Below are 10,000 nucleotides of genomic sequence, written 5' to 3'. Positions count from 1 at the left end.
ACGAGCGCCTTTCAGAACTCAAAGGGCTCTTTTAGGTATATGCGTTGACCTTTGCTGATGAAAGGGGCCGAAAATGGTATTTTAACAATATCGTGATGACCTTTCAATATGAAAGGGAGCATATGAAAAGTTCTCGGGCGTGGAGCCACGAAAAAGGAGGGGTGGAGGAGAGGGTGGGGCGTGGTGGGGTGGGGTGGAGTGGGGACGGCGAGGCAAAAGGGGAGATGGGGTGGCTGAAGAAGGTGATGTAAGTGCTGTTATCTCAAAGGGCTGGAGGAAGGAGCACAGGCCGGCACAGATCTCCTCCACCTCTCCGAGAACTGAGAGTGGATGAGTGAGGTGACGGAGTGAGGATGAAAGCTTTTTTTTTGGGGAGGGGTGGGGTGGCTGGGGGTGGTGTTGTGGGATGGGGTTGGGTTGGGGGGCGGGGGGGAGGGGGGGAAAGGGAGCGAGAAGATAATCTCACATGAAAGGAGAAGAAGGTGTTTCAAGCCGTCCGCCTCAGACGGAATGAGCGCGACAAACAGGCAAGTGAAGGCACGACCCACTCCTGAGTCGTCTGCCGTGTCTGGTCACCGAGAGGACAGCGTAACACAACCTGACACGCACACACACACAAACACTTTCAAACACTCTCTCTCTCTCTCTCTCTCTCTCTCTCACACACACACACACACACGCACACACACACACACAGTCTTAGTCTAGTCCTGAGTTGCTCTGTGTCTACAGAGACAGAGAGGGAATTTGCGAGAACATAAACATCGGCTGGAAATGCAGCTAAGTGTGAAAATGAAGCCGGATGGTTGGGAAGAGCAGATGCCAACGCCTCACTTTCAAAGGGTTCACCAATCAGTCATCCCACACATCAAAGTCTGGCCCAACCTGAACAAGCCGATTAAACGCAAAACAAGCCAATTAACACAATTACGCCCTCTCTTCGATTCCCTTTTTCAAGCTGAAGATTACTGCTCTCAGATCCGGTTCGTTTGGGTTGCTCCTTTTTCCATTTGCTTCTAAATCAAAGTCTGTATCATCGAATGTTCCTCTTTTTGCAGTGCAGCAGAAGCAGCAGCAGCAGCAAATATGTCCTTTCGGCATTCACATTGCACCTGCTATCTTTCCATCTATCTGCTTTCGTTCCTTATCGCTGCTGAATCTTGCCATGTTTTGGCTTCAAAGGACATCCACCATCGGCCCGCCATTCAGCCGCTTGGCTAGTTAGTTAGGGCTTAGATGGTAGCAACAAAGAAACGGCGCACAATGGCCCTGCCTCTCGCTGCTATCATACATGAGCTTATGCAGCTGACCTGAGCTTTAACGCTCCATCACACTGGCACTCAGCCAACCAATTAAGCAATGACTGAATTCTAGCACAGAGTGTGGCAGCCCGCACTCGCAAAGCTTTTGCCAGGATATTGCATTCTTGTTTCATATTTCTACCATGAATTGAATTTCGTGGAATTTTTCTTTTGTGTTCTAATTTGCTAACAAGCTAATATCTTATCATGAGACACTCTCCGTGCCCTTTGGTTACTAATGAGCAGGAATTGCCTGGAAGTCCTCCCGTCACCCTACAGTCGACACCAGCGCTGCTTCCGACCTCTGGCATTCCTAAAATGGGATGTGGAATCGAGAACTTCAGCTGGGGGTGTTGTTGAGAGCATTTCTGAATGCTTTTATCTTAGATGGGTTCCCATCAAAGGACAGGAAACTATTAAGAATAGAGAGAGAGTGAGAGAGAGAAAGAGAGAGAGGGAGGGAGAATCACACTAATTAAGAGAGAGGAAGTGAAGTCCAGATTGAGGTCAGGTTTTCCCTGTTTTCTTCGACCACACTCTAGTCCAGTTTCCTTTTGTGATCCTTTCATTATACTAACCCACAGTCAGACAGGCAGGCATGCTTATGTTCTCCACACCCCATCCCATCCAGCACACACATACACACATACACACACACACACACTCTCTCTCTCTCTCTCTCTCTCCCTCCTTCTCTCTCTCACACACTTATTCGACGCATCTAACACAAAGCTCTGGTGGCCAAATTAATGCTGCATTTATTAATTTAACTGCCTCTGTGAGGGGGAGCGAATTAGGAGACGTTAATATGAACAAAATGTGCCTGAGCTGTTCCCATGCCGATCCGCTGTACTCTATTAGCCTGCCCTGTCAATAGCTAGCTCTGAGACGCAGGCAGCAGCCCCAGCCCCAGCCCCAGCCTACAGGGACCCGCTAATCTGCTCAATTAGCCACCAGGTCTGCACGCCCGCGCTGACCCCAGAACAGTGGTCGAGGTGCCCGCGAACCATTTGTGATGTGCACTGACGGCAACGCAGCTGCACCGAGGCTAATTCAACAGTAGAGAATGGAGTTGCCAAGCCTTCTCCTCACACACGACTCAGTCACTGTGTGAGCAGAAGACAAGCCTCCTCATGTGGACGGGGGCTTCAGCTGGGTGATCCCCCCTCTCTTACTGTATGTGATCATGCTTCTGTGCTCTATTGTACTGGGGAGGAGTTAGTGTGTGTAATGTCTCCTCAGAACCCTCAGAACGCGCTACAGCTGGGTTCAGTGCTGTTTGTGCTCGAGCTGCAGTAGGTGGTTCTCTGCATGGTGGAAGGTCCTGCATACTCTAACCACAGAGAACAAAATGGACACCTGATTCCTTCCAATGGTGCACTAAAGTTTCTCACACACTCTCTCTCTCTCTCTCTCTCTCACACACACACACACACAAACACACACCCATACCCACACACTCACACACTTTCTCTCTCACACACAGAGCATAGATCACGAACAGACCAAGACACACAAAGGTTTTTCATTTGAAAAATATAACAATTTTAATAAAGGCTACATCTCTTCAATAATTACAATAATTAAAAGTACCAAGTCATCTTTAAAATGAGGCTCTATATATAATGCATAATTTACACTTAAGTGGAGCCGGTAAAGGCCTTGGGGATTGGGCATTAGGAGGGGGATAGAGTAGAGGTTAGGATATATCATGATTAGGAGATATTTCAAAAGCATTTTTTAAAAAACAGACTCTTTTTTCGACATAAGCCCCTTTAAAAAGCAAGGGAGTAAGAGGCCCTGAAGCAGGGCAACACACGGGCTCATCCATGTAGGCACAGGTACTGTACTCGATTCACACGACCACCACGACAACTCAACACGACGCAACACATAGGCGCAAGTCCTCCGCTGGCGCTGGAGGAAATGCTTTAGTGACAAAAAAGGTGCCCAGAAGTCTCAGGGCCGGGAGCCAACCAAACACACACACACACACACACACACACACACACACACACACACACACACACACACACACACACAAAGACTTGGTAGAGCCATCGCACACACACACACACACACACACAAAAATGCTATGCTATGCCAATCTAGCGATATGCACGGTTTTAATCTTAAAAGAGTGCATTGATTGGGGTCATGGATTTCTGTCAGGGAAATGACTTTTCTTTATCATTCACTTCTTGAGTTCATTCATTCTTACTCTATCTTACATCTGGCCATGAACTAAAGGCACAGCAGCTTACTAGAGCCACTATCTAGACAGTGAAACTAGGTATAGAATTAGAAAGTACCTAGATCTGTTGAGATCTTCAATTAAAACCACTACTGGTGATTATTTGTAATCCATCGATCTATCAACATTTTGCTCTAACTGGAAGTGTTTTTAAAAACCAAATGTTAAATATGGGCTCTTGCACTTTGGGTGGGACCATCTAAATTCTACACAATCTGATTGGCTGGCACTGACATGAAGACATTCTGATTGGCCCATACTGAGACTCCTGGAGCAGCTTGTTTCAGGAAGGATGGTGGAAGGAGATGAGATTTCTGTCTGATGTCTCCCAAAAAGCAGCTTGTCCATCTACTGGACATGGGGAGGGTTATGGGAACAGGAATGACACTCTTTTAAGATAAATAAATATATAGTCTTTTAAACTTAAATCATATAAAAATTAATACATAAATGTTTACATATGAGGACCTTTTTCAAACCCACACCCACTCTATCTTTTTCTCTCTCTCTCTCACTCACACAAACACAAAACACAGGTGCACACACACATACACACCCAATAAGGAATCGACAATTAGCACTAATTGTTATAGATAGATGGCATGTCTCAGAACAGGCAGGCTCTGTGCCTGCTGTAGCACAATCTCAGGGAACTCGCGTGGGAACAACGATCCTCGTCCTTGACTCACAGTCCAGACAAGCAGTCCCTGTGGTAGGAGTCTCTCCTGATCACAGACTGACACACACACACACACACACACACACAACCCAACAACGGTGAGGTGCCAGAGAGCGTGTCGGTAGCTTTCAAGTCCCCGACACACTCTCCCAAGACAGCAGCTTCACATGTCCCTCTTGCTGCCTCTTCGTAATGTCCATCAGGTGCAGGGGTCAACTTGGACTCGCCTCTCGCCTCTCGCCTTTTTTTACGGCACCTTCTTGCATTGTTCCTTCATTGGCTAGTATTCCTTCAATAGCTTTTGTGGAATAAAAGTCCTCTGGAAGAGAATTCAAAAACGCACGTGTACTGTAGCCTGAAAGTCTCCAGTGAGAACTTGAAGCTTTCATAAGGTCCATCTCATGAGAGGGTCCTTGTGTTCCTGGTCAAGTTCCTCTGTACTGTAGATGTCCAGGGTGTGAGCTTTTTTTTTTTTTGAGGGTTCTGCCCTCCAAGGGTGTTGGAGAGGAGCATAAGCAGCTTTAGATGGGTGGGGTGGAGTGGGGGCAATAGTGGCGGGAGAAGCTTCCGGAACAGTGGCTCAGTCCATCCTCTCCACCTTCCCCAGGACCTTGCCCTCGTACATGGGCAGCACGCTGGCGTCCTCCCACACCTCCTCAAAGACGGCGCCGCACTCAAACTCATCGCTGGCCTTCTTGAAGTAGTACCTGGACACACACAAAAGAGAGAGAGACATGGTCAGTATAAAAATAATTGTGGGTCGCCTTAAGAATCGAGCTTGTTATGTGGACACCTGTCTTGAAATCTTTGTTTTCCTTCCATCTCTCCCCCTCCCCTCCACCTCACTCTAAGAACACAGTTCTTTTCTTTCTTCTATTTTCCTTTTCAAAGTCTCGGCGTGGGCAATTATTTACCCGCAGCAGCAGGGAGTCTCCCAAATGAGCTGCCGTCAGAAGGGGGACGGGGGGGGACGGGGGGGGGACGGGGTGCGGGGGGGGCGAGCTGCCTCCGGAACCATCCGCCAGGACAAAGGTCAATAGCAGTGCTTCTACCAGCACTGTGACTTTGTAAAAGGGTACACAGTACACACACACACACACACACACAATCACACAATCACTGATGCGTGTGTGCCTTTTAATGTGCAAATAATAACACCCTGATTGAGGAGGGGACCAGCCCCTGTGGCCCCGCGTTGGATTTTTTCATGGCTCCTTTTAGCGGCAGCTCAAATGATAAAATTACAGGTTCTCCTCGCACGCCTTCCAGCCCCCAGCCCCCTCGTCCGCCTCCCTCCCCTCCCCTCGCTTGGAGTGGCCTGGTCACCAGTGGCTAATTGGAGTGCCTGTCAAATGAGAGGGTTCCTCCGCCTAACGTGGAAATTTCAGGTGCCCAAAAGTCTGCGATTCACGTTGCAGTCTCTTTCTCTTCTATTCCCCCTCCCTCGCTCTCTCTCTCTCTCACACACACACTCTCTCTCTCTCTCTGTCACACACACACACACACACACGCACACACACAAATACAAAACAGCATGTCCACTTTTTTTTGTGGTCTTTAGATTGCGCAATGATGAATGGGCGAGCGATGACGGTAACCCTGGAAGGCTTTCGAGCAAATGATCTGTGAAGCGTGTCGAGCCTCTGGGTCAAACCCACAGTCCGGCAGGATCGCCCATAATGACCCAGTCAGCTCCCACATCCTCAACTCCATAGGAACCGGAACCGTTCTGAAGAGGGGGGGTGGGTGGGGGTAGGGGGGCAACAGTTAATTGTGTAATGGAAACTGCCTCTCCCCACCCCCCTCTCCATGTGAACTGATGTGGAGAGCTGGTATGCCTACAGCTCCGAGCTCTGACTTTTTTTTTCTCTTTTCTTCTTTTTTTTCTTAAAACTTTTACGAGTGCAGTCGAATGAGTCAAAACAATGCCCGTAAACAGAGCCTGTGCTTCCAGTAAACAGACCTGGCACAACAGATGGCTGGCCACTCTAACACAAGCAAGAAGGGGCGGCCGTTCAAAAAAAAAAAAAAAACACTCCAGTTTGCGCTGAAGGTCTTGTGAAAGAGAAGGGGGAAAAAATAACGTGCATCATACCGAAATGATCTCGCATCCTCACTGTTTTCGAGCGAACCTTTGTAAATACGAGTAAATTAAATACTCGAGACATGCCACATAATTGCATCCTTATTTCTGCGGAAGAAATAAAATGACATCCTCCTCAAAAGAGCCTTTGAAATGGGATGCAGTGCTCTTTTTCACTCATAGAGAGGAGATCAGGAGAGAGAGAGAGAGAGAGCAAAAAAGAGAGAGAGAGAGAGAGAGAGAGAGAGAGAGAGAGAGAGAGAGAAAGAAAAAGGCAGAAATAAAAGAGAGAGAGAAGTCTTTCCACTGGAACACACGTTTTATGTGGTGGAGGATTTTTCTCCTTGCAACATCTGGCACCAATCTGCCTCTGGCAGTGTATGCCAGCACTGTTCTTTGTTGAACGGCTGCCATGTTGAAATGACCCAACGCGAGTCATTTTCTGCTGCTGGAGCCGTCCTGCGCTCAGGATGAGAGCACACTTTACGGACTCAGAGGACCGTGAATGACGGAGGACACCCCAGTTACCATACTGGGCCTTCCAGACCCGACACACTGGGCGTGTGCAGACGCTGTAGGACCACAAGTCCAGCGCTTGGATGACCAAGCCTCTGCCTCATGACAAAGACTATGGGGGGGTCAGTGCATGCTGCCTATTATAGTATCAACACTGGACTAATAGGTGAGCACATACAACTTCAAAACGCTCCTCTACATATTTTAGGATAGTTTAGGCGTATGCTCCCTGGACGCTGAAAACGACAGCCCCGCCATTATAAGCGCAAAAAAGCGAGACTCAAAGGACTTGTCAGATTGAGCTTCTTCTGGAGAGCAGTCACCCAGACAAGACCCATCTTATCTATAAAAGACACGCACACATCAAGCCCCGGTTAGCAGTGCGAGCCGCGCAGTTCTGTGCAGAATGGCTGAATTAGCACTGGTCTTTTGTGTGTGAAATGAAAGCCGGGGGGGGTTCAAAGGCAGCCTTATTAAGTGCCTCGCTGGCCAATCAATCCCAGATGTGCCCCGTCGGCCCCGCTTCAAATTCCCCCTTCTTTCCCTCTCAGCGCTCCCTCGCTCGCTTGCCCTCCGTAACTTCTACTCCCCCCCTCTCCCTCCCTCCCTCCCTCCCTCCCTCTCTTCCTCCACCTCTCTCTCACGCTGGTCTGCCCTCGTTCTTACGGAGAGAGAACCTGGTCTGGACTGGAGGCAAGGCACAACGGGATCTCACATGCCCACAACTGACCGTCCCAGGTATTAATAATACGAGCTCCCATTCAAAACACAACAGAGAATGAGCTATGAGCTATGCAGAGTGTGGAGTAGGAGGGATGGAACAGAGAGGATGATTTCAAGCAAACAAAGCAACAGACAAACAAACAAACAAAAAAACAAACAGACAAACGGCGGACGCTGTTGTGGACGCACCTGTAGTTGCCCTTCTTGCGGAGCTGCTCCTTGAAGTGGCCGAGCGTGAGGCTGTGCGTCTTCATCACGCGCCGGTACGGGATCTCCTCGCCGCAGAAGAAGTACGTCACCACCGTCTCGGCGCCGCCCGGCGAGCCTTGACCGCTGGCCTGCTTCCTCGCCTCCTTCGGAAGCCTGCGGCGCAAAAGAGGGACACAAGCGTGTGAGGACCACTGGGAATCGCTCGGACACTGGCACTGGTCATTTACGAGAGCCCTCGGGCCATTTGGGTGTAGGCTACATGTAGGCTACACGCTAACATGTCACTGTATCCCCTCCCAGTGCAGCACGGTGAAGGCAGCATCCACAGCGCCGACATTATCTATGACACTTGTGATGGGAGGCACTCCATGCTGCAGACGTGATGGATATCTGCTGACAGGCACGGCTTTCTCAAGCCTCTCGCATACCCGCTACACACTGCCAGCTAAGTAAAACTGCCACAGTAACTTCTAAACCTGACACGTCGCACACACATACTGTACATACACACACACACACACACACACAGAAATCTGGGGTGCTTGAGTCACACTGCGGCGACAGGAGAAGCAGGAAGGAGGGCAGTGGCCTTTGAAGAGGAAAATCTTTGACTGACCGACCCCACCCCACCCCACCCCGCCTCTTCCCACCCCAGCCCCCCCAGTCCTCTCTCTCTCTCCCTTTCTCTCGCCCTCCCTCTCTCCCTCTCCAGCTGCCAGGACTGAAGGTCAGCCAATTAAAACTTTGAAAAGTCTCCCTCTCCTTCCCCCAGCCATCCATGCATCCTCCATCCGGTGGCTACGGCCCCGGCCTCAGATGCTCCATGGCGTGGACAAACAGGGGACAGAGAGAGAGAGGGGGGGGGGGCGTTTGAAGAGCAGAAAAGAGGAGAGGAGCAGATAAAAAGAAAAAGAAGGGGGGGATGAAAGAGGGGTGGGAGGGAAAAGGAAGATTAGCCCTGGCCCAAAAGAGAGAGAGGACCTTGTGGCGCCCGGGCGTGTGTGTGTGTCCGTGTGTGTGTGTGTGTGTGTGTGTGTGTGTGCGTGCGTTAGAGAAAGAGTCGCTGTGTGTGTTAGGACTGATAGAGGTGGGAGCAGAGTGGACACTTACTCATCGGTCTGCAGGCCCGGGCCCAGCTGAGACGACGGGCCGTTCTGGACAGGGGCTCCAGGCCCTCGCTCTCTCTGCACGCTGGACGGAGAGTGCCTGCACACAACACAAGAGGACCGTCCGTCAAAACACTGTGCAAGCTAGCTACCACTGCTACACTGCAGCATAAAAAAACCCAATAATATATTAACTACATTAAAATATTTCATTTCACATTGGTCATAATTATGATGCTTAAAGTTCCTCCAAAGAATGACATCGATAACAGTAAGCAACACATTAAAATATTTCATTACATTGGTCATGGTTATGGTGCTAAATGTTCCTCCAAGGAATAACATCTACTTATAAAAGTGAGCAACACATTTCTGGCTGTGTCCTGCGCGGGTACCTCTGTTTGGGGGGCTTGGACACCTCCTCCAGGCGTCGGCAGGCCTCCTCCAGCTGGGCCAGGGTGTTGGGAGGGGGCAGTGGGGGCATGGCCGGGTCCTGGACGAACGGGTGGGCTGGCTGGTGGGCGCGCAGGTGCCCACTGCTGCCACCGCCGCCCCAGGTGGGCGTGCGTGCGGCGGCGGCGGCGGAGGAGGAGGAGGGGGAGGGCTCGGCACCATGCCACCGCTTGGCACCCTGGGCAACCCTGAAGGTCACAGAGGAGAGAGACGAATGCCTGGTCAGGTTACAGGTACAGGCTAAGGCATGTGATACATGGAGTGGGTAAATCTGCACCATAAAAGGTCAAAGAGAAAAGTCAATGGGACTCATATTAATTTGCAGATGCTTTTATCTAACGCAATACACTTTTTTATTATCCAAAGTACCAAGCTTTTTTATCCAAAGCAACAGGCTTTTAATCTAGAGCAAGTCCCATTGGTGGTGTTGACAGCTGAAGGCTGAGCGGTTGTCAGGCGGTGAGGAAAACCAGAGTTGTGCTGCAGCTCTGGCGTGACTCATGTAACCTCTGTGGCGCGATGTGCGTGCGCCGTATGTGGCCCGGACTTACCCGTTCGTCTTGTGCCGAGGCTGCCGGCCGCTCTCCATGATCCACTGCCAGACGTTCTGCGAGCGGTCAGTGGTGTCGGTGGGCAGCTGGACGCCGTCGGCCTCGCTGCTCTCGGAGGAGACCT

At 50.3% G+C, this 10,000-nt stretch overlaps 1 protein-coding gene across 2 annotated transcripts in view; it reads right to left on the bottom strand.

Moving 5' to 3' along the window:
- Positions 1-2,863: 2,863 nt before the first annotated feature.
- LOC134076858 (axin-2-like) overlaps positions 2,864-10,000 on the bottom strand; it is an 18,562-nt gene continuing 11,425 nt past the window's right edge. For both annotated transcript variants that reach the window (XM_062532121.1, XM_062532122.1), the window contains exons 7-11: positions 9,877-10,000; positions 9,268-9,513; positions 8,877-8,972; positions 7,746-7,919; positions 2,864-4,941 (exon numbers count right to left, since the gene is read on the bottom strand). The exon at positions 9,877-10,000 is cut by the window's right edge and continues 44 nt beyond it. In XM_062532121.1, coding sequence (XP_062388105.1) covers positions 4,815-4,941; positions 7,746-7,919; positions 8,877-8,972; positions 9,268-9,513; positions 9,877-10,000 — 767 coding nt within the window. In that variant the 3' untranslated portion in view covers positions 2,864-4,814. The remainder of the gene's footprint in view (positions 4,942-7,745; positions 7,920-8,876; positions 8,973-9,267; positions 9,514-9,876) is intronic.

The sequence above is a fragment of the Sardina pilchardus genome, chromosome 3 (genome assembly GCF_963854185.1).
Source record: "Sardina pilchardus chromosome 3, fSarPil1.1, whole genome shotgun sequence".
Lineage (NCBI taxonomy): Eukaryota > Metazoa > Chordata > Actinopteri > Clupeiformes > Clupeidae > Sardina > Sardina pilchardus.
The sequence above is the reverse complement of the archived record's forward strand: the minus strand, read 5'-3'. Positions and strand labels throughout refer to the sequence as shown.